This window comes from Platichthys flesus, chromosome 10 (assembly GCF_949316205.1).
Source record: "Platichthys flesus chromosome 10, fPlaFle2.1, whole genome shotgun sequence".
NCBI classification, from domain to species: Eukaryota; Metazoa; Chordata; class Actinopteri; order Pleuronectiformes; family Pleuronectidae; genus Platichthys; species Platichthys flesus.
Window position 1 is genome coordinate 391,739 of NC_084954.1, and position 23,692 is coordinate 415,430.

At 48.6% G+C, this 23,692-nt stretch overlaps 2 protein-coding genes across 3 annotated transcripts; both read right to left on the minus strand.

Moving 5' to 3' along the window:
• Window positions 1-52: 52 nt before the first annotated feature.
• On the minus strand, window positions 53-6,378 carry cfl2 (cofilin 2 (muscle)). The gene is made up of 4 exons (XM_062396951.1): window positions 6,218-6,378; window positions 2,085-2,392; window positions 1,146-1,222; window positions 53-1,009 (listed from the first exon to the last, which is right to left on the minus strand). Exons 1-4 carry the CDS (start codon window positions 6,218-6,220, stop codon window positions 897-899), a joined length of 501 nt encoding a protein of 166 aa, XP_062252935.1. The 5' UTR covers window positions 6,221-6,378; the 3' UTR covers window positions 53-896.
• A 1,330-nt stretch (window positions 6,379-7,708) lies between these two features.
• Window positions 7,709-22,808, minus strand: baz1a (bromodomain adjacent to zinc finger domain, 1A). 2 transcript variants are annotated; one of them, XM_062396911.1, is made up of 30 exons: window positions 22,704-22,808; window positions 22,274-22,415; window positions 20,971-21,249; window positions 19,607-19,768; window positions 19,417-19,518; window positions 19,203-19,290; window positions 18,774-18,896; window positions 17,866-18,108; window positions 17,701-17,796; window positions 16,187-16,325; window positions 15,875-16,006; window positions 14,890-15,210; window positions 13,998-14,163; window positions 13,811-13,918; window positions 13,525-13,586; window positions 13,340-13,446; window positions 12,771-13,003; window positions 12,467-12,687; window positions 12,257-12,387; window positions 12,048-12,178; window positions 11,753-11,904; window positions 11,538-11,609; window positions 11,354-11,436; window positions 11,066-11,230; window positions 10,637-10,854; window positions 10,444-10,563; window positions 10,186-10,364; window positions 9,912-10,102; window positions 9,712-9,799; window positions 7,709-9,187 (listed from the first exon to the last, which is right to left on the minus strand). In XM_062396911.1, the coding sequence occupies exons 2-30, from the start codon at window positions 22,384-22,386 to the stop codon at window positions 9,012-9,014; spliced, it is 4,401 nt and encodes a 1,466-aa protein (XP_062252895.1). In that variant the 5' UTR covers window positions 22,387-22,415; window positions 22,704-22,808; the 3' UTR covers window positions 7,709-9,011. The 2 variants fall into 2 exon arrangements, with proteins under 2 accessions (XP_062252895.1, XP_062252894.1); XM_062396910.1 differs by having other exon boundaries at window positions 10,444-10,566.
• Window positions 22,809-23,692: the final 884 nt, after the last annotated feature.

Below are 23,692 nucleotides of genomic sequence, written 5' to 3' on the forward strand. Positions count from 1 at the left end.
CTGCGGGAGGAAGCTCTCTGATTGGTGGAAGCAGAGACGAGAGGAGGCATCATCAGATCTGCCACAGGCTTTTATTGCAAAGTGGCTTCCTGTGATCTCAGAAACAACGTTCCACTTTAAGGCTCCAGATGTCGTTGTGTTGTTGTTGTTGTGGGGTCGTCTCTCTGCTGGGGTCAAATCTGCTTCCTGTAGTGTTTCTTTACAAAATAAAAGCACTCTAACTCTGGTGTGACAGTTACATTCAAACTGAAAGTAAAGCGGCGACCAACAGCTAGAATGACGCGAGCTGACAGGAATGAGAACTGAGGTCAACAAACGTTTCGCGGTGACACAGAATTTAACGTCAGGATCTTTTCTGTCTGTAGTGTTTCAACACAAAGTGCTGGATGATCTCCTCTGGATGCATAGTCTAACAATGTGTCTGCCTGGTGAGAACGTACTGGAGAAGAAACAACACTTTACAATAATAAATAAAGTCCTATGTAAAAACGCGTGTGCTGCAGGAGGCGGAGCTTGGCGGCGTGCTGCGCTGCTCGCCTCCGAGCGGCTGCTTCCTTCACATCGACTTTTTGGCAAAACTGTGGCTGTGAGAGAGGGACAGCCGTCCTGGGTGTGGTAGCAGGGCAATTTGTTGTGTTCTGCCAGGTGAACAGAGTCATGTGGCAACAAACTGGGAGGTGTTTGCATATCGTTATTATGTTAATGAGATCTCCTTCATGTTGGAAAATAGCAAAAAGAACAAAAAACAAGAACAAGGCCTAAAGACATTAACTCCTTCAGGACATGAATACAGACAGAGCAAGCTGCTGGGTGAGGCGGTGTTCGGGGGGGTCGGGGGCTCCGGTCCGATGGCACGGCGGTTGGCTCGGCTCCGCTCCGCTCTGCTCGCCGTGACATCACAGCGGCTTGCCCTCCAGAGACACCACCATGTTACCGGCCAGCTTCTCAGCCAGCGTGGCGCGGTCCTGGATGTCGTCCAACCCGTTCACCTGCCACTCGTGTTTGATACCTGAAGAGACACACACAGGAACAGACCTGAACTCAACAAAACACCTCTCAACAAACTACACACCACATGTGAGCTACACAGATCCTGAGACAGAGTGAGACTCCGCCTCACAGGAGGATCTTTGTGTTGGACTCACCTGTAAACTTCTTCTTGATGGCGTCTTTGGAGCTGGCGTAGATCATCTTACTCTTCATGGAAGCACCATCTGGAGCCCTGAGCCCACAAGAGAACAGGGGTCATGTGCATGTTCTTTGTGGGTGAAAGAAATGGTGGATATTGTGTTGTTGTGTTACTGGTTCAAATAAATCTGACAAGGCAACTTCTTTGAATGTCTTAACATCCCTGCACCTTAACACAACTTCTCAGGACGGCTAACTTTACTGATCAGGAGGAACGAGAGGAGCTCCGTCTGAACGAGAGGAACTCGAGAGGAGGTCCAGCTGAACGAGAGGAGCTCCGTCTGACCGAGAGGAACTCCTTCTGAACGAGAGGAGCTCCGTCTGAACGAGAGGAGCTCCGTCTGACCGAGAGGAACTCCTTCTGAACGAGAGGAGGTCCTTCTGAACGAGAGGAGCTTCTTCTGAACGAGAGGAGCTCCGTCCAAACAAGAGGAGCTCCTTCCGAACAAGAGGAGCTCCTTCTGAACGAGAGGAGCTCCTTCCGAACGATAGGAGCTCCTTCCGAACGATAGGAGGTCCAGCTGAACGAGAGGAGCTCCTTCTCAACGAGAGGAGGTCCAGCTGAATGAGAGGAGCTCCTTCAGAACAAGAGGAGCTCCAGCTGAACGAGAGGAGCTCCTTCTCAACGAGAGGAGGTCCAGCTGAATCAGCAGAGGAACTAATTCAGATGTTCTGATGAGCAGAACCATGTTGAATTTAAACGGGTCGTTACACTGGAACCGTCAGGTCCTTAGACTCTCAGAGTAGGACCAATCACAGAGCTGACACAGAAGATCCACCTGAACAGGTCCTCATGTGAGCTCTGGTCCTATCTGATCAATGAGGTCATGACTGAAACTCTAAACACAATGAGCTGCTGATGGATCAGAGTTCTGGAACCATGAAGAGCACTGTACCAGAAGATGAAGACGAGGTCCTCCTTCTTGGACTCCTTGGTCTCGTAGGTGGCGTCGTACAGGCCGTATCTGCAGTCGTCGGGGGGGAGGAGACTGACGAAGGAGGCGTAGGGGTCGTCCACGGTCTCTCCGATGTCCCCCACCAGGATCTGCCTCCCCTCCTCCACGATGATCTTCTTCTTGTCCTCGCTGAGACAGAACAGAACCGCCTTCTTCCTCTTCTTCACCTCGTCCACGGTCGAAGACTTCCTCACCTTCATGTCGTTGAACACTCTGATGACCTCATCGTTCACTGTCACGCCTGACGCCTGCAAAGGACACACACATGTTCAGTTTCTATATTCAGAATCTATAGGATCAATGATCAGTGTTTATTGATGAAGAATCTTTGAATCTCTAACATACTTTCATTGTTTGTTATGGTTTCATAACTCACAGAACCTTTGAGCTGAGGTTCTTCAGATTTAGAGACATTTGAAGATGCTGCAGGAAATGACATCACAGGAAGTAGTAATACCCTCCTGGACAGTGGGGGGAGCCACAGCCTCACTTTGTTTACTGTTGAATGTGATGACTCAGCATTTTGTTCTGTCTGTGTGACTTCATTAACTTGTTCAACGTTAACAGCAGGTTGTAGGTTTGAATCCACGGAGGGACTTTAACCTGCGTTTCATCATGTGATCAATACCATTGATTCAACCCCCCCCCCCCCCTTCAGTCATTAGTCTAAACAAAGACTGAGATCAACCCCCCCCCCCCCCCCCACTTCACTCTGCATCTCCTCCTGTTTGTAATGTTTGTTATTTACAGATGTGGAAATCACTCAATGACAGTTGGGGGGGGGGAATTGATTGGCTGACACAGTAACAGCAGCACGAGTCAGCAGGTTTTAGAACTGACCTCTGACCTCTGCTAATGCAGAACTTTTAGATTCACTGACAACGTCCTGGAGGAATCAGCTGACTCCGGCTGGACCGACACACCTCAGCTGATCCATGAGAACCTCTGATCCTGGTCGGCTGCCACCAGGAGTCCCATGATGCAACATTAGCTTCTAATTAATATGATGATGGATAATTTATTCAAGTCATTTATTCACAGTCTTCATCCAGAGGATTGTCACTTTTGATTTGTGCGATGCCTGCATTAGTCCTTTGAATAATTAGATCAATCAATTTCTATTTCATCATTTGTAAAAACCAGGCCAAATAATTTCTCTCTCTGGAAAAGATGAAATCTTGCAAATCCTGCTAAAATGAATAATAACAGGTTTTTGGGTCAGTTGAGAAAACGACAAACAGCTGATGAACCAGCTGATCAGTGACGTCACACTGATGATCATTAATGTCAAAGTGGCAACAGATCAAATTACAACATGAAGTTTCCCCGTCACCTGCACACACTCGGTGTCTGGCCTTTTTTACAGATCAGACAATTCACTGGGAAACGAGCCGACAGAGGGACGATGACAGAAGCTGGGTTAGGTTAGGGTCAGGGTCAGGGTCAGGGTCAGGGTCAGGGTCTGGGTCTGGGTTAGGGTTAGGGATAGCACTGGGTCAACGTGCTGATGTTTCCCCAGAAGCTGGAGCTGGTGACGGAGAAGTGACTCAGGACTCATTCACACCTGGTTTGGTTCAGACCTTCAGACTGAACCTAAATATCACAAGAGGAGTTCTGGGTCTGGATCAAACTGAACCTGGTTCTGTTGGTTTGAAGTGAAAACACTTTGTTGGATAGTTTGGACTTTTGGACCAATCACAGGAAGTAGATACAGAATTATAGAGAAGAAGAAGAAGAAGAAGTCTTCACCTCTGATGATATAAAATTAGAACCTAGAGGATGTTCAGCTGGTGCATTTGAACTAGTGTGGAGTACTGTAGTACTGTGCAGTACTGTGGAATACTGTAGTACTGTGCAGTACTGTGGAGTACTGTGGAGTACTGTAACGCACCTGAAGGGTTGATGCCAGTAGTGATACCATCATCATGTTACCATGGCAACCAGATGAAGCTTCATTTATTTCCTCCATTAAAACAGAAATACCCCCCCCCCCCCCCCACACACAACAGGCCCATGTCAGACGCCGTCTACAAACCAATCAGAGTCCAGTATAGGTAGACTCCGCCCACGTAGGTGATGACAGGACTAAACTCTTTAGACCTTAAATCCAAAGTGAAACTAGAACAGATGATTGGTGGATGAAACAGGAAGCTTCAGACTGGGACAGGAAACCACCTGATCGATCAGATGATTGGTGGATCAAACAGGAAGCTTCAGACTGGGACAGGAAACCACCTGATCGATCAGATGATTGGTGGATGAAACAGGAAGCTTCAGACTGGGACAGGAAACCACCTGATCGATTAGATGATTGGTGGATCAAACAGGAAGCTTCAGACTGGGACAGGAAACCACCTGATCGATCAGATGATTGGTGGATCAAACAGGAAGCTTCAGACTGGGACAGGAAACCACCTGATCGATCAGATGATTGGTGGATCAAACAGGAAGCTTCAGACTGGGACAGGAAACCACCTGATCGATTAGATGATTGGTGGATCAAACAGGAAGCTTCAGACTGGGACAGGAAACCACCTGATCCATCAGATGATTGGTGGATGAAACAGGAAGCTTCAGACTGGGACAGGAAACCACCTGATCTATCAGATGATTGGTGGATGAAACAGGAAGCTTCAGACTGGGACAGGAAACCACCTGATCGATCAGATGATTGGTGGATGAAACAGGAAGCTTCAGACTGGGACAGGAAACCACCTGATCTATCAGATGATTGGTGGATGAAACAGGAAGCTTCAGACTGGGACAGGAAACCACCTGATCGATCAGATGATTGGTGGGTGAAACAGGAAGCTTCAGACTGGGACAGGAAACCACCTGATCTATCAGATGATTGGTGGATGAAACAGGAAGCTTCAGACTGGGACAGGAAACCACCTGATCGATTAGATGATTGGTGGATCAAACAGGAAGCTTCAGACTGGGACAGGAAACCACCTGATCGATCAGATGATTGGTGGATGAAACAGGAAGCTTCAGACTGGGACAGGAAACCACCTGATCGATGACTCGTGATCAGCTGATGATGGAGCGGGTGTAACGATCAGACGCTAACACAGGAAACTGCATCACACGAGTAAATCTCACACTTATGTATAAATATGATGATATATCATGTTTTAATATCCACTGAGGCTTACGCCAGAATCAAACCAGCATGAAGAATAAATCCTCCAGTAAGAACAGATCCACAGGAAGCTCTCCACAATAAGAGCCCTGGTTCTTCTTCAGTGAAACAACTTCCACATGAGGTGATTAATATCTGCTGACCTCATCCAAATAATAAATAATAAACATGAATGAACCGTCACATCTGAACCAATCAGAGTGTTGATCTGGATCGTGCCTCCTGTTCTCTGACGTCACACTGTGATCCACTGATGACATCATCTGGAGCTTGCTCTACTACTGGTTAACTTATCATTAGTGTGATTAGTCAGAGCCACTAATAAACTCTGAACATTCTGTTACTTTAATAAAGACTCAATGTTAAGTTATAATATCTGGCTCCTGTGATCATTGACTGGTTACTGGTGCTGGGTACTGGTTAGCTTCAGTAACTGGTTCCAGTGAGTGCAGCCTTCAGGCCTTCACACAGCACTGACACTGAACTAACCAGGACTAATTAACCCGCTCCTGTAAGTGACCCGGTCCAGGTTAGACCGGGTCCTGGCTCCAGCTGAGCAGCCCGCAGCCAGCCGGAGTAAGATGGCCGCCCGGAGCCACACGGCCTGAGGCCCGGCCCTACCCGGCGCGGCGCGGCCCGGCCCGGCCCGGGTAGGGCCGTCAGGAGGGAGATACACGTGCTAACAGCCCGGTAATGTCCCCACATGAGGCCCCGAGGCCGGAGGACGTCTGTCCGGACCCGAAGCACCGGGCAGCGGGTCGGTGTCGAGGCCGGAGCCGCTAGCCACCGGGAGGCAGCTAGCTACCAACATGACGCTACCCGTGGAGCCACATAACGGTCCTCCGGAGCAGCGGGCCCCGCCGCCCGAGCGACCCGGGCCCGCTACACGCACACGGGGAGCCGGGGGGCGGCTCCGGGAGATTCTTACCATGTTGTCCCGGGGCTCGTCCGCTGCTTCGCCGTCAGATCGGTGCTTGTCACGGAGGAAGGTAGCGGGAATGTGGCCGGTCGACCGGAGGAGGAGCAGGGAGGGCGGGGCCACACGGGGATCAGACCTGTGACACTCTCAGCACCGTACGGTCCGCTGTACCACCACACACGTGTTCACTGCTGCTGCAGGGTACTACAATATACTACTTAAATATATCTATATAGATATATCTATATAGATATCTATATCCATATATCTATATATAGATATATCTATACTGCAGAGTTAGTACAGTGTTCACTGTGTTGGAGTTTAAACTCCGATCATTTTCTGCTAGGGTCAAATATTTTGAATGAATGTATAAATATATATTACATATATATATATAATATAAATATATTTATATATTTATATTATTTATATTAATATACATATATTTATATGTATATTAAGATATATAAATCATATCAACATACAATAAATATGGTATATGAGGTAGAAATGTTACCTGAAGAGTGTGTGTGTGTGTGAGACAATGAAACCAGTGGCTGCTCAGCAGATCATTACCTCTATGTCCCAGTTTAGAACATGGGACTAGCTGGAGAATGTTCCTTGTGTGTTCTCCTGCACCACTGTAGACATTGGGGGACATGTTCCATGGTATTGGATGCTAGGGACATGTCTTCAGCCGTGGCCCTCAGTGTCTTCAGGTCACCTGACACCCTACTGAGTGGGCGAGGCGCAGGGTGGTGGGAACCTGTCTGTCTCTGTCCCTCCTCGAGGACAAAAGTTGTCCTTTGACCTGCGTGGGATGTTTGTGATGTCCAGGTGTTGGTTGTTGTTCTTTTTGTGTCTGTTGTTGCTGCCATGCACGTGAGTACCTGGTTGTGTGTGCATGTGTCCTAACCTTAGGAGAGACTTACCCTACAACCAGTGGGGGGGGGGGCATCTGGAGTTGGGCATAGTGGGCAGGATGGATCTTCTGTGTTCTTAAGTGAGGGAAGGACGTCACAGGTTCCTGATTAGGAAGCTGATCCTGACCCCCCCGGTCCTTGCAGCTGATTTTTCCTTCCCATGTCCCCCCCCCCCCCCCCTCTATGAGACCTGATGGACGCTCGGGACGTCCTGTCCATTCAGCCTGATGACGCTGACTCATCTTTCTCACTGATGAGTCTGCTTCCGTTATAAGAAGCAACAGTGATTTTAATGTCTCTGTATGAACGATGGTATTTATTATTTAGCACTTTGCCGCTTCTCCTCTAAACACGAAGCTTGTTCTGCTCCCACGTCAGATGGTGGATGTCTCCACAGCGCCACCTGCTGGACCGCACTGCTCATCAGGACGTTTTACTGCTCTCGTTATATTTAGCTTAAGAATAGCTTGAGGTTGAGTTAAGGTTAGGTAGGAAAGGATTAACCCACAATAACTATGGTCAAGATTAGATCAATGGACTGTGTGTGTGTGTGTGAGGATCAACAGGCAGCAGGTGGTTATAAAAAGTCCATTTATTTTTACATTAGAACATCAAACAGGTGAGAGATCATCCGGAGGCTGAGCATCAATCAGTCATAAATAAAGACAACGCAGAGACTAAATAAATACAGAGGTAGGGGGCGCTGCAGCGGCTCCAGTGTAGTTTTACAGACTGACCCCCCCCACCTCCAGACACAACAGAAAGAAAATAAACTAAAAAAAAATTCAGCCAAACAAACGACTAAATTAAAAAAAAACAACAAATCCACAGAGGCCACGGCGACTCAGGTCAAAGGTCATCAGCATCAAACTGACTGAAGCTTTTAAAATCCAATTTTCATTTCCACGTTTGAAACAACGACTTGGCTTTCCTCCAATCAGACGACTGCTTTGACCCAAACCTTCAAAATAAAGGATCGGTCAAAATCAAGATCAAATTAAACAAAGTGAAAGTGAAATGGATTTTCAGTATAAATTCTGTCGGAATTCCAGACGCTCGTCATGAAAGCGTCAAAATGTTAAGATTTTAATAAATCCCAGTTCATTTCAGTCAGTGTCGGCCATTTTGAAACACCTGCAGTGGTTAACATGGTTTGTTGAGGTCTCTGAAGATTTCATTACAATCTTGGAACTATTGAGGCTTTTCAAACACCATGTGATTGGATTTTAAAATGAAAGCTTCACAATGGATTTACCACATCAACTAAATGTCTCAGTGGATCAGGAGACACTGACGTGGCCCCCCCGAGCCTGAAGCCGCCGCGCAGCCTGGAACCTGCTGCTCTACCAAACACTCAAACATCTTGTCCCTGAGCAAACAAACGGCCTGATCGGGTTTCACTGTCAGTGCAAAGCTTACGTTTATTGAGTGGTTTTTGCTTTTCTGGGACTCTACTATCTCTACTGTCCTACAGCACCACAGGAATGTCCCTGCACTACACGTCCACGTCTGTCCACACACACCAGACGAAGACACCGTGAACGTCAGCAGGTCGGAGGAAATCTAAGTTTTATCCAGCGAAGAGGGCGGAGCTTACAGAACACGCCCCTCTCAGGTGAGCTTGAATCGACACCAGCTTGTGGTTGTAACATTTAATGTTAGGTTCCTTTTGAACGTGGAACTTCATGACCTCTGACCCCAGACACTGGCCTGCGGCTGCTCTGAGGTCAGGGGTCATGAAGATGCGATTATGTCAACAATCATATCAACGCCTTGTTAGTACATCAGGATGGAAACACCTGCAGCTTCTAAATCCCGCCCACCTCCGTGGACCTATCAGAATATGTCCGGCGGTGAGGTCAGAGGGTGCGCTTGGTTCAGTGTCGGGACCGTTTGGCCGGCGGGGCGGAGCCGCGCTCAGACAGACCGAGCCTGCTGAGCTCCGAGTGGAAGAACTGCTGCAGGCGGGTGCCGGCCTTCGCCTCGTTGGTGTGACGCGGGTTGTACTGGAGACAGTTGGAGAACATCAGCTCCACGTCGGAGATGAAATCACCTGGAGACACAAAGCTCTTCATCAGGAGAGGAAAAAAGATTCTTCTGCAGCAGCCATCAGAGAAACATCTGAGTTTTCTCCACTTAAACCAAACAATTCTCTCAATCCCATAATCCTTGAAGTTCCTCCCGGATTCAAACCCTCTGGGGTCAAAAGGTCTTTTCTGAAATCATCTGAAATTGACCCTTTCATCTGACCTCTTGTGAAAACACACAAATATTACAGAGTTCATTTGTTGGTGTCAAAACCTGCAGAGAACCAATCCCCTGATTGAGTGAAGGTGGGACCAGATGGTGTGAGACTCTCGTACCTTCACTGAGCAGAGGGTTTATAAAAACATAAAGATGGAAACATTATGAACTGATTCATTGGTTTCATCTAGAAGGTCTCGTGACAAACAGAAGAACTGATTCAACCTCGCCTCAACAGTTTAGTCAATTTGTCAAAACAATCATTTGTGACAGAGTTGGTGCAGATCCAGACGTGTGTGTGTGTGTGTGTGTGAGTGTGAGTGTGTGTTTTACCTGCTGCCTGATATTCACAGTTGTTGACTCTCTCTCTGATGGTGCTGAGGGCGATCGGCTTCTTGATGATGTCATAGTAGTCGGGCACCTGCAGGTGTAGAGAGACAGACAGGTGAGTGTGTGAGTGAGTGAGAGAGTGAATGAGAGAGTGAGTGTGTGAGTGTGTGTATGAGTGTGTGTGTGTATGTATGAGTGTGTACCTGAGTCCTGGACACCAGCTTCTTGAAGGGCCAGCTGTCTTCATGTCTGACGAGGTCCACAACCAGCAGCTCACAGGCCGACAGCTCGTGGACGCCCTGGTTCCTCCCGGAGGAGCGGCGGCTGGAGGAGGAGGAGGAGGTGGCAGGAGGAGTGAGGACGGGTCTGGAGGGTTTCGGGGGGGCAGTGGTGTCTGTGGAGGAGCACAGGGGAGACGTTCAGAAGCGATCCACGGGTCAGACTCAGACGGTTCTGGACCTGAGGAGCTTGGTTTACCTGGCGGCTGCCTCTTGCGGGTCTCGCTCGGACCAGGTGAGGGGTTTGCGTTTCCATTTGGTGCAGAGATCTCGTGGCTCAGACGGGCGCTCACCCGGCTCCCGGAGCGAGGGGGGGCTTTACTGCCGGATGCCACGTTGGGTTTCGATACAGGGGGTGTGGCCTTCTTACCTGAGGACCTATGATGAGAAGAGGATGGAGTCAGTGAGGTGGAGTCAGCGCCTTAGAGACCGAAGAGCAAGTTCAACAGATACTCACTTGGAGGCGGAGGAGTGTTTCCCTGCTGAGATGGTGCTGTTCCTGGGCGTGGTCTGTTGTCCTTTGGGTGTGGCCTGTTGGTTCCGGCCTTTGGGGGGCGGGGCCTGACTCCTCTTGGTGCTGCTGAGGTTCGGAGAAGCTGCAGCGTCAGACTGATCTTTGAGATTTGACTTATCTGAATATCTCCACTCACCTCACTGCAACTTCTTCATCCTCCGACTCCTCCAACTCATCCTCCGACTCCTCCTCTTCTTCTTCTTCTGACTCTTCCTCCTCAGTCTCTTGCTGCTGCTCCTCCTCTTCATCCTCCTCCTCCTCCTCGTCAACAGAGGAGCGCTGACGGGACGGCACACGGCTAGATCTCTGTTTGGGTCGACAGTCTGGACAGAACCAGTCGCCCTCCGGAACCGTCTGAGACAAACAAAGACGTCAGTGCTGATCTAGAAACAGCTTCATTATAATAACCACTGGGTTCTACTGTCCCCTGGTGGTCACCTTTAGTCATTGCACTCAACTGTATGGAACTTGTGTCATTGTGGTGTATGATTAACTGTAGCTGCTGGGAAAACTGCAAACTGATAACTCTGAAACAGGAAGTTGATCGGCATGATGAGGGCGGTACCTTGAGGCGGGGCCTCAGGCAGTGGGTGTGGTGTCCTCGGTCACAGCCGTCACACAGCAGCATGTTGTCCGCGTCCCCTTTGCGTCTGCAGATGCGACAGCGCGCGTTGAGGACGGAGCGAGACCAGAGGACGCTTCTCTCCAGACTGGACAGGTGGACGAACACCTGAACACACAGCGTGTTGATCTCACAGCCGTTTGCACGTTAGGAGAAACACACATTCTGAGGCCGACAGCCAATCAGGACAGAGCGTTCTCTGTAGATAAGAAATGAGGCGTGTTTTCTGACCTGAGACAAACTGGAGCAGGACTGAAGAGACTCCCTCCACCGCTCCAACACCGTCTTCACCACTCGACCACTGTCACTGCCATCTGAGAGACACCACATTCATACCACTTTAAACTGTTTGAACAGAGTCACACACACACACACACACACACACACACCATGTTGATCGAATCTAAAGTCGTACCCTCACTGGCCTGGTCCTCGTCTTTCTTCTTGTTCTTCTTCATCTTCTGGTCTTTCTTGGACTCTTCCTCACCTGTAGGGGGAGCAGTTGATTGACATGTTATCCTGTACAGTGAGTTGTGTAAAACACATTGACCACAAAGGAGGGGGGGGGGGGGGGGATCTGAATGATAATGCTCAGGCACCGCCACCTCCTCCAGACGTGCAGGGACTCACCCAGAGGAGATTTGAGGAAGCGTCTCTCGATGCCTTGCTCAACGTGAACGAGGGCCGCGGCCAGGATTCGTATTGAGCTGCTGACAACCTGAGGAGTCCCGCTGCCGCTGGTCCCACACGCCGCCACACCGTCTGACTTCAGCTCCTGCAGTCTGACACACAACGCACACATGAGACACACAACGCACACATGAGACACACAACCCTCAGACAGGAAGCAGGAGACGCGATGTCTGAGCCTCTTCTCCTCAGCAACATGGCAGCAGCAGGAAACGAGAGGACGTGTGGCGTCTACCTGTCTCTGCCTCTCTGCGGGGGGGGGTTCACCTCCATGGCCTCCACTCGCTCGTTCTCTCTGCTGTCAGAACACAGCAGCTCATAGTTTCCTGCTTCCAATGCCGAGCGCCACGCCCGTCTGTCCATCACCTGGGGACAGAGTGAGACAGGTGAGTCTGAGGTCACTGCTGTCTCTGGTCCTCTGATCATCAGTGGGCGTGTTCATACCTTCAGAGTTCCCAGAGTCCCCTGGTGGATGCGGTCCTCGATGTCCAGCAGCAGGTCTCTCAGTCGAGCTTCCATCAGAGTCTCAGCTGCAGCAATGCATTCTGGGACAGATGTGGACGACTCAGGATCATCTGGACACACAGGACAGGTGTGATTACAGGTGAAGATAGTGTGGATACACAATGGTCCAGGTGTGTGTGTGTGTGTTACCTGTGTGTGTGAATTGCTTCCTGTCACAGTTCTGCAGCAGCTGTTGCAGCCGCTCCCTCTCCTGCAGCAGCGCCTCCTTCAGGCCGCCCTCCCTGTGACCTCGAGGGTTCAGAGCCTCGATCAGCTGATCCACCTCCTCCACGGAGCTGTAGAAAGACCATTGGATGGGACGGTTGATTGGCAGGCTGCAGGTGTTGCAGGGGGCGGGGCTTGAGCCAGTGCTGTACAGGAGGAAGGTGAAGTCGTTATTCAAACGCAGAGCACAGGAACTCTTTAGACATCAGAAATGAGCCGTGTGACCCACCGTCCATCGGCTGGTTCTTCTTTGACGTCCTCCTCCATCTTGGCAGTGGACTCCTGCTCAGGTTTGGGCCGTGGCTGCAGCATGTCCTCCGTCAGGCCGAACGCGTCGTCCTCCACAAACAGGGCCGAGGCTGAGGGGACGAGCCAGTAGCGGCGGTACAGCCGGTCTCTGCCCAGAGGAGGCAGGCAGGTGCAGGCCGCCGCCTTCAGGATCCGGCCCTGCAGCTCTCGAACCTGCGGGACGATGGGGACGGTCAGACCGACATTCAAGCTCACTTCAACACGTCTCATTTGATACTTAGTTCTAGACTCAGCACTCAGTTAGGGGTAAAGGATTCAAGGTTTCATCCTGTCCAGGTTTCTGAAACCAGGAAGTTGAAATACGCAAACAGAACCAGGATGTAGAGAACACACAACCTCCTGACTGACCGGTGCCCTGAACGTCTGAATAACAGAACATGGGAATAAATGTTCTCCTCATCACCAACTCCTGATTAAAATAATTAAAGGTTAAAACGTTTGTGCTTCCGTTCCACTGGTGACCAAGCATCAGGACAAAATGCTTCTGACCTTCTCCTGCTCCTTCTCCAGCTCCTCTGCTGCCAGGCTGGTGGGGGGGCAGGACGGGGGTTTGGGGTCAGAGTTCATCTGTTGTCTTTCTCTCTGGTCGTCCTTAGCTGAAGGAGCGAGGAGAACAATGACTCAGCATAAAGAGGAAAACAGTGAAAACAGTTGAGAAAAGATTTGATGTTTACCTTTTGTCTTCTTGCTGGATGAAGAGTTTTGCTCCTCGTCATCCTCATTGTGTCGCTTCTCACTGCAGACAGAAACAATGAAACAACAACGCACACAATTAGTGAACAATTTTTATCCAACTGACATTTATCTAACACAAGTTTCAGCGATGATCTTTAGTGACTTTAACAACTGAGGCTTGACTTCTTAGCAACCTTCTTATTCATCTGTAAAATGAACCCCCCCCTGTGGTTGAACACCTCCATGAAGCCAGAGGGCGTGAGGAGTTCCACACTGTGTCTCTACCTGTTGGTTTGGAGTCCTCCCTTCATCTCCTGTTCCCTCAGTTTCTCCTCCTTCTCCTTCAGCCTCTGCTCCTGCTCCCTCAACTTCTCCTCTTTACGAAGACGAACCCTAAACGTGAGGAGGAGGAAGAAGAATTTGCTGTATATTTTCACATTTGTGTGTACTTGCGAGTGTGCTTTGTGTTTACCTGTGTGCAGCCTCCTCTCTCCCTCTGCGGTGTTGTTCAGCTCTGATTTCTCTCAGTTCCTGTCGAGCTCCTCGCTGCTCCTCCACACAGTCTTCAATCACATCCCTGCTGGAGGCCAACGTCAGCAGCTTCCCCACCAGAGCCTGAAGGATCCTCAGCTTCTCCCCTTCACACAAATCAATAACTGATCAATATCTAGAAGCACCAGAGCCTGAAGGATCCTCAGCTTCTCCCCTTCACACAAATCAATAACTGATCAATATCTAGAAGCACCAGAGCCTGAAGGATCCTCAGCTTCTCCCCTTCACACAAATCAATAAATGATCAATATCTAGAAGCACCAGAGCCTGAAGGATCCTCAGCTTCTCCCCTTCACACAAATCAATAACTGATCAATATCTAGAAAACACCAGAGCCTGAAGGATCCTCAGCTCCTCCCCTTCACACAAATCAATAACTGATCAATATCTAGAAAACACTGGAGCCTGAAGGATCCTCAGCTCCTCCCCTTCACACAAATCAATAACTGATCAATATCTAGAAGCACCAGAACCTGAAGGATCCTCAGCTTCTCCCCTTCACACAAATCAATAACTGATCAATATCTAGAAGCACCAGAGCCTGAAGGATCCTCAGCTCCTCCCCTTCACACAAATCAATAACTGATCAATATCTAGAAAACACTAGAGCCTGAAGGATCCTCAGCTTCTCCCCTTGACACAAATCAATAACTGATCAATATCTAAAAAACACCAGAGCCTGAAGGATCCTCAGCTCCTCCCCTTCACACAAATCAATAACTGTTTGAATTGATCGTATTGATCTATGAGCAGGAAACTTGTTTGATTAGCTACTGATGCTGTAAATGAGAAGCCCATGTGTTGATGCTGACCTGGAGTCAGGTCGTACACGGCGGTGCATGACAGCCGCTTCAGCAGCGTGGGCTCAGCCAATCGCAGCTCGACACAGGGGTCGTCCATCAGAGTGAAGCCGCCCTGCTTCTGGTAGCGCAGCTTGGCGTTGACGTGGTTGCAGTCGGCGCCGGACGCCAGGATGTGCAGCCGGAGGATTTCAGACAGCGTGCAGCTGTCGAGGTCCAGCTGCTTCAGGCTGCAGCCCTGGTGCAGCTGGGGCCACGCGGCGGCCAATGAGGCCACGGCGCTCAGAGCGGACTGCGTCGGGTCAGAGTCATCGTCCAGGGCCTCCGACAGATCTGTACACAACACACACAACACACACTGAAACAGATCTGTACACAACACAAACACAACACACACTGAAACAGATCTGTACACAACACACACACACACACACACACACACACACACACTGAAACAGATCTGTACACAACACACACAACACACACTGAAAACAGATCTGTACACAACACACACAACACACACTGAAAACAGATCTCTACACAACACACACAACACACACTGAAAACAGATCTGTACACAACACACACAACACACACTGAAACAGATCTGTACACAACACACACAACACACACTGAAACAGATCTGTACACAACACACACAACACACACTGAAACAGATCTGTACACAATACACACAACACACACTGAAAACAGATCTCTACACAACACACACACACAACACACACTGAAAACAGATCTGTACACAACACACACAACACACGCTGAAACAGATCTGTACACAATACACACACACTGAAACAGATCTGTACACAATACACACACAATCAATGACTGTTTATGAAGACCGTCACTGGCTGTACAATGCTCTGCCATCAGAGGGTGTGAATGTGTGAGTGATGTATAACTAAGAGGGTATGAATCATGTATAACTATGATTTCCCTTGTCATCATACAGGTGCAGATGTGTGTGTCTGACCTTCAGCCTGGTCTTTGGTCACCTCCTCCTGCTCCTCGTCCAGAGCCTGAAAGATGGCCGACAGGAAGAAGAACAGCAGCTCACACAGAGGACCTTCAGGATCAGAACCCACCAGAGCCTCCTCCAAAACGTCTGTGGAGACCAAACATCAAAAAGATGATTTGAGCCAATACATATCAAGAAGAAGCAAAACGACCTAGAGAACCTGTGCAGAGGTAGAACCGTTTAGAACCTCTCGTAGAACAGGGGAAGTAACTCAGCGACAGACGGTCCGGTCTGATCCAGCAGGCTTTGAGGAAACAAGGTTCTCACCTAGAGAGATTCCATCAGGGAACTCGTCCTTCAGGTCAAAGACTTCCCCGAAGGCTCGCAGGAACTCCAGGATCATCAGAGCTTCTCCAAAGAGGACCGACGGAAGACGAGTTCTCACTGGATCCGGACTGGGCAGATCCTGGAAGAACCGACACATGTTCCTGGTTCAGACAACACGGTCTAGATTTACAGTTCCTATTCGACACTCAATAAATTCACATTAATACTTTAAGTCAGTGATTCTCAAATGGGGGTACGCGTACCCCTGGGGGTACTTGAAGGTACTCCAGGGGGTACTTGAGATTTTGTTTTTATATATTTAAAATTAGCATCCATTCAAAAATCCTTGAAAAATTGTTATTTAACAAACATTCAATAAAATATAAGTGTAAGTTCATGAACTAAATTTTATATTCAGTAGGCTTTTCAATCTAATTATCCTAAAAAAACAGAGTCTCCCCCATACCGATGGTTTGACCCAACCTGGCACACGCCACCTGTCATCGCCTGTCATCAGTAATCACCTGCCTTGAAAACTTCAACAATGGAGTCGAGTTGAAGTGCAGCAGCATTGCTGCTGAAACACGGAGGGACAAGCACCAAAGAAGGCGAAACCAGAGCAGAGAGCCTTCCCTAAACAACACCGTGAGAGCTAGTGCCTCTTCGGAGGGGCGCTACAACGTAAAAGTTTTCCGTTGTGAAGTTAATGATTCATAACAAGTCCGCGTCTCTACCGGTACCCTTTCAAAATAAAGCATGTAATACAAAAGCAGAAATGAAATTGTATGACCTTAAAGCGAGCAAATATTTCACAATAAAATAACAGAAAGACACTTCAACAATATTAACAATAACATAGATTGGGTTATTTACACTTTTTGCTTTTTCTGTGGGGAGAGATTAGCCAACAGTGGCATTAAGCCACCACATCTTCAGCATTATCTCCAAACAAAACATGAAAGACATGTTGGTAAGCCACCTGAGTTATTTAAGAGGAAACTTTCTGAATTCAGGTCATCTCAAGACACGATGTGAAAAGCCTCCCCGAAGCAGAGGGAAACAAGCTACCTGTCAGTATTCTTTTCGATCCTTAAAGAAGGTATTTTAAGATGATAAATATCGAAAAAATATGTTTTGAGCTAATCTTTTATTTAAAACTAAGTTAATAATTTATTTTTTGGGAAGAAGTGTTTAGCTATAATTAAGTTAATGAGTTCAGTTTGAGAACATATCTTTATTATGATCCCAAAAGAGGTCACTTTAAGTTGATAATTATTTTGATGTGCAGAAATCTTTATTTATATTGAGATAATAATAGTTATTTTTTATATCTTTTTATTTCTAAATAGTTCAAGAGAGACCACTAAAAATGAGCAATGTTATGGACATTGATGAAGTTTTAAAATGCTTTGCGCTGGTTAGGGGGTACTCGGCAGAATTTTTTCTTCGAAGGGGGTACGTCACTGAAAAAAGGTTGAGAACCACTGCTTTAAGTAATCAATCATCAACCCGACCTTCAGGTCTTCACACTCCAGGTCTTCTCTGGGTTTGTTCCAGATCTTCAGTCGCTCAGCGTATTTCTTCTTCTCCTCTTTCAGCTTCTCTCGTTCCTGTGAAGTTCAGTCCGTCTTCAAACGTTCAGATTTCATTTTACAAGAGGACAAAGTTTAAAAACTCACCTTCTCCTTCTCCAGCTTTCTTTGCTCATTCTCCTCCCTCCTCCTCTGCTTCTCCTCCTCAAACCTCTTCCTCTGCTCCTCCTTCATCTTCTCCTTGTCCTCCTTCTCTCTCCTCTTGGCCTCCTGCACCTCCTCCTTCTCCTTCTTCAGTCGAACTCTGTCCGTAGCCGCAGCAGCCATCTCCTTCCTCTGCTGCACCAGCTTCAGCTTCTCCTCTGTCACCTTCCCCAGAGCCGGACTCATCTGAAGGAGAGAATCAGTGAGGACATGGTGGACGAATGAAAAAACAAATACAGATTCAAACTGAGACGTCCACTGAGAGACAGAGAGAGAAACAGACAGACAGACAGACAGAGAGACAGGGAGAGAGACAGACAGAGAGACAGGGAGAGAGACAGACAGACAGACAGAGAGGGAGAGACAGACAGAGAGAGGGAGAGAGACAGACAGAGAGAGAGAGGGAGAGAGACAGACAGACAGATCGACACAGAGAGAGAGACAGACAGAGAGAGAGAGGGAGAGAGACAGACAGACAGATCGACACAGAGAGAGAGACAGACAGAGAGAGGGAGAGAGACAGACATACAGACAGAGAGAGGGAGAGACAGACAGATCGACACAGAGAGAGAGCGACAGACAGACAGAGAGACAGAGAGAGAGAGAGACAGATCGACAGAGATAGACAGACACATCAGACAGACAGACTTCCCTTAGCAGGAAGCTCTCTGAACCGCCCGTCACTGATCTGAATCTCTTGTTTATTATCCACTTCTCAATCTGTGACTTTACGTTTGTGTTGCTGTTCAGATATTCAGTCCAAACCTTTGACCCATTGAACGAGGCCGGAGAAACACTTTAGATTAAAAACTAATAAATACCATATCATGGATGTGACAGTCATCACTCACCTGTCCGGACGAGCCACGCCCTCCACCTTTAGAGGGGGGGCTGAAGGGGAACCGGGGGGGCTCGTCAGGGAAGAACTGAGAGAAGGTTTGTTCCGACAGCTGGAACTTCATCACTGTGGAGGGCTGAGACACAGGAAGACACGTCACTCATGAAGCCTCAGGACAACGTGTCCTCTCATGTCGGGTAGGAGCGCCACACGGTGGAAGCTTCCTTTCAACTTGGAGCAGCCATGACACCAGACAAGTCACAAGAGGAGTGTGGGCTCAGTGTCAGTCGAGACTGAGATCTGTCCCAGTAAGATGTCTCTACCTCCTTCTTAAAGTCGTGTTCAGAGAATGAACTGTGACGCTTCACTTCTCATGAACGACCTGAGATTAGTAAAGGTTAGAGTTCCAGTAAGTTGGGGACTGGAAGGGAACTGGTCTCACCTTGAGAGCGATGGTCCCGTTGTGAGGGACACAGTGTTGTTTGAGGAGCAGCTTCAGTCTCTCTTTGGACAGAGTCGTCTTCCTGCGACTGAACAAACAAACGTCTCCTGGTTAAACTCACTGTAACGTGAACAACAATCTGTTCTTCAGTCGATCTACTGACACTAACTGGAGGAGACTCATCTTCTGGAACCTTCTCCTGTGACCTTCTCACCTGATCTGATTGACCTTGACCGTGAACGGCTCACTGTGTTCGTCCTTCATCATCCTCACTGTGTATTTAAACACCGACGGACTCAGAGGCTTCTTCCTCTTCCTGCGGACACACACCAGGATCACTCCAGGTTTCAAGCAGCTCTTCACTTCACTCTGACCCCACAACATTTGACCTCTGACCTACTCACCCGTTGACCTGAGCGGAGGGACTCTGGAAGGCGTTTCTGTCCTCGTCGCTGTCACTGATGACGATGGTGTCTCTGTCCACTGGCTTCTTGTGGCTGTTCGTGGTCGGTGCTCCATCGGCGCTGGAATGAGGAGAATGAACCTGCAGGATCTCACACGCATGTCTACACACACACACACACACAAACACACAAGATTTTACATGATAATAATCAAACAATCAAGCCAATTAAAATTATAATATTAAACTGTGCTATCTGGAGACGTATTAGAGCCACTTAAAGGAAAAACCATCCAGGAATTAAGTATCAGACTTTGGAAAGATTCAAGGAACTCAAGGGAGTGCATGGGTTAAATCATTTCTTTGGATTACTTCCAAGTCCGACACTTTATCAATAAAACGAAAATGGGAAGGGGAAGTCGACAACTGTATGAGAAGGGAAGATGTCCTGCTCAACCTCACAATCTTTCCAAAGTCCTGATACCATGTACATTCTGCTCCCCCACTCATACAACTACACTTACTACACATTTATGCATATTATTTAATATTCCTTACTCCTTCACCCTGTAAACTGCTGCTAGCCCTTCATTCAAATCTAAATTGTTGTACTATGTTATGTCATTTTTTTTATCTTGTGTTGCCTATCGACTGTGTAGGTGTTGCCTGCCAGGTCATAAGAATTTCACTGCTCTGATGACGCTAAGTTATTTGGTGCATGTGACAATAAACACTGATTTGAATTGGAGGGACGAGCCGGGGCAGATGTTACACCTGCACTGAAGTTCACCACTCGGCTCCTGGAGCTGCTCAGTGGAGCTGCTACAATCACAGAGACATGGATTCCCCATGTGCCTGGTGTGATATCATATATGGAGTCTCTGCTGCTATGTGGTTCATAATAAGAGTATAAATATTATAAAGAACATTGTGTGAGAAGGCGAGTCTATGGTGAAGAAAGAACCACAGAGAAAATAAAGGATTTTGACTCTTGATAATTTTTGTGTCTCATGTCTCCCAGTTAAAACACTGGACCCTACTGGTAGCCTCTCAAATCAAAGCAGCTGAACTGGGTGATCAGTGAACTCAGGGACCAGCAGACGAACTGGGACTGGACCACTGATACCGAAAGAAACGTGAAAGATTCTTCATGAAGTTCTGCTCTCTCTGAATTCTGAGTGGATTTCTAGAAGTTCACTGTGGATGACATCAGAGATGGTCATCCACAGGAAGTGACGTCACACTGAGTCAACTGTGTTGAGTCATGATGTTTTCCACATACATTCTAAACAGTGCAGGAAACAGGATTGTCAAGCAGCTTCAGAAGCTGGTATGATCCTGGTAGCCCCCCCCCCCCCCCAGTACCTGGCCCCGTTGCGTCCTGCCACGTCCACGGTCTCTCCGGGGAAGAAGCGGTCTTTGGCGAAGGTGTAGACGTCCTCGCAGAGCTCCGTCAGTCGGCCGTGGTGGCTCAGAGCAGCCAGGTGGAGCAGAGGCACCACAAGACACTGAGGGAAGCTCTGGAGACTCAGCTTGGCTCGCCGCTCACTCTCCACCGCCTCCAGGTAGGTGAGGCCCGCCCGACCCGTCAGAGCACAGCTCCACACCAGACTGTTGCACAGGATGGTCCTCTCAAAGAAGTCACTGAGGAGGAGGAGGAGGAGGAAGAGGGGGGAGCTCAGTTACTCCTGAGTGTCACACTTCTACAGATACGTCTACTGACACATTTCTTATCTACAACCAATCAAACTAAAGCGTCCACACGACAGAAACATCCTCCACGTGAGCACACATCACATGGCCCGTCATGGACACTGGTCACGTGATGTAAACAGGAAGTAGATTGTCTCTGCAGTTGGTTGTTTGGTTACAAACGAGGAGCAGTGATGGTGAAGAGTCAGAGCGAGGACGAGGTGGAAGTGTTACTGACAGGAAGTGTTAGACAGGAAGTGTTAGACAGGAAGTGTTACAGACAGTGTTAGCAGCGCTTTGTAGTCGAGGCCTTGTGACTAATGAGAGCCAATTAGGAAGAGATCGTCTGTGTCATCGTTTACAAACATCTGTTTTCGAGAAACGTAACTTTCGAAAAGTTTACATAAAATATCTTGTTATTGTATATGATGACGTCACAACGCGCAAGCAACGGTAGTTTTCAAACTATGCTTATATCTAAAGTGGATATGACGCCATCAACAGGCGAGCAGATGAAATGCACCAGTAAAAGAAGTGATTCTCCCTACGTCACAGTGACGTCAAAGTGATTCTGTGGCTGTCACAGCCCGGAAGCATCATCTGATCTCAGGTGACCTTTACACACACCTGAGCAGGTGCGGAGCCGCGTTCACTGACTCCAGGCCTGCTCCTGCAGCACTAACAGCTAACAGGCTAATCCCCTTTAGCTTGCAGCTAGCTGATGAAGCTAACTCTGACATCAGGTGACCGCACCTGCGCGCTCGGGTCATTGTGACGTGTTCAGGGTCACTGTGACGTGTTCAGGGTCACTGTGACGTGTTCAAGAGCCTGCGGAACTTTCCTCTCTCAGAAAAGTTTGTTTTTGTTTGTGAGTGTGAAAGTTAACCGCCGGACCAACTGTCAGTCAAACTTCTGCCGCGGCTCTAGCGGCTGTTGACCGGCCCGGCACGGCCCGGCCCGGCCCGGCACTACTTACTCGTAGCTCCTGAAGACTTCGTGGGTGATCTTACAGAGGAACACCTCCTCCTCCGGCCGCAGGTCCGCGGGAGGTCTCTGTCGGACGAAGGCTTTTCTGTGGAGCAGCGGCATCTCGCAGCTCCGCTTCGACCGGCCGCTCTCTGGAGGGAAAAGAGAGGGAAACCGGGTCACAAACACCGACTATCACAGACCAACTCCCGCCGCACACACCCAGCTCGAGCCCCGGAGCGGAACCGGAGCCCAGAGGCCAGCGGCTGAGGCCGAGCAGCAGCCGCGAGGAGCGGGTCTTTTGTTAGATTATCCGCCACATGGGAAACGTGCTCCTCGCGCTCAGCGGGTCGGAGCCCGGGGGACCACACACACACCGACACACACCCACACACAACAGACACACAACCGATACACGGCCGCCTGGGCAGCGTATTTACCGAGCAGAGGACCGGAGGACCAGAGAAGACCGTCTCAAAGTGAAGAAGTGATCCCGGGAACTGAGCCTCGGCACCGGCCGCTTGTTGACCAACTTTTCATCTACTTCACGGACCGAGCGCGAGCTGGGACATTCCAGCTCCGTCACTTTTATTGCCCTCAACAATAACATAGCCGGTTTTACAAGTAATTTTAAATAACCAGGATTATTAGTATTTCCCCTGTTAATGAGGAGCTAATGATAATTACTGTTATTTAACCTCTTAATCTGAAGGTAATGATTATTATTTCACATGTTAATTAGGTGAGGAGTCCTGTTTTAACGACAAAGAATCGATTGTTTATTGCAACAGATGACAGGAATGCTGTGTGTTGTAGATATTAAAGATCCATCATATCATAACTCATTCATTTCAAAGTTATTGGAGCACATATATATATGTCTACGAGTCTCTGAACAAAGTGAAGACACCATCACAGCTTATCAATCAGTTGATGTCCCTGAACGCACCACAGAGGATGAGTGAGTGGGCGGGACTTCTCCCACCTCTACAGATGATTGGTCGTTTCTCCCGCCACTCTCTCCGCCCTCTGCCAGAGCGCGAGGATGAGACAGAGCGGTGACGTCAGAGGCGCGAACGTCCGCACGTGTTGCGTCATCCGGCGGGAACTGCTGACTGAGTCACGTGACGTCAAAGAAGTTGACTAGTGAAGTCGTTTTATAGGACGATTCAGAGTCTCAGAGACTCAGACTCAGAGACTCAGAGACTCAGAATCTCTGTCTCCACGTTAAAGATAAACACCTGCTGGACCCCCCCCCCCCCCAAAGGAACCTGATGATCATAGGAAACCAGGCGGAGTCAGTGAAGCTCACACCTCCAACAGCTTCCTTAGAAATACACTGACATTCATTTAAGGTCACAGTGACCTTTGACCTTCAACCACCAAATTCTATGAGTCTGTGAATCTCTGGACAAAATGAAGACACCAT

What these genes read in the sequence shown, in the direction of transcription:
- cfl2 (XM_062396951.1), bottom strand. An exon ending in GACCTCGTCTTCATCTTCTG is followed by an intron (nt 1,223 to 2,084) that starts GTACAGTGCTCT and finishes TTGTGGGCTCAG; the next exon opens with GGCTCCAGATGGTGCTTCCA. An exon ending in CATCAAGAAGAAGTTTACAG is followed by an intron (nt 1,010 to 1,145) that starts GTGAGTCCAACA and finishes GTGTCTCTTCAG; the next exon opens with GTATCAAACACGAGTGGCAG.
- baz1a (XM_062396910.1), bottom strand. Translation starts at nt 22,386, where the DNA reads ATGCCGCTGCTCCACAGAAAAGCCTTCGTCCGACAGAGACCTCCCGCG. An exon ending in CCCTCCGCTCAGGTCAACGG is followed by an intron (nt 19,519 to 19,606) that starts GTGAGTAGGTCA and finishes GTGTGTCCGCAG; the next exon opens with GAAGAGGAAGAAGCCTCTGA. An exon ending in CTTCCTCAAATCTCCTCTGG is followed by an intron (nt 11,610 to 11,752) that starts GTGAGTCCCTGC and finishes CTCCCCCTACAG; the next exon opens with GTGAGGAAGAGTCCAAGAAA.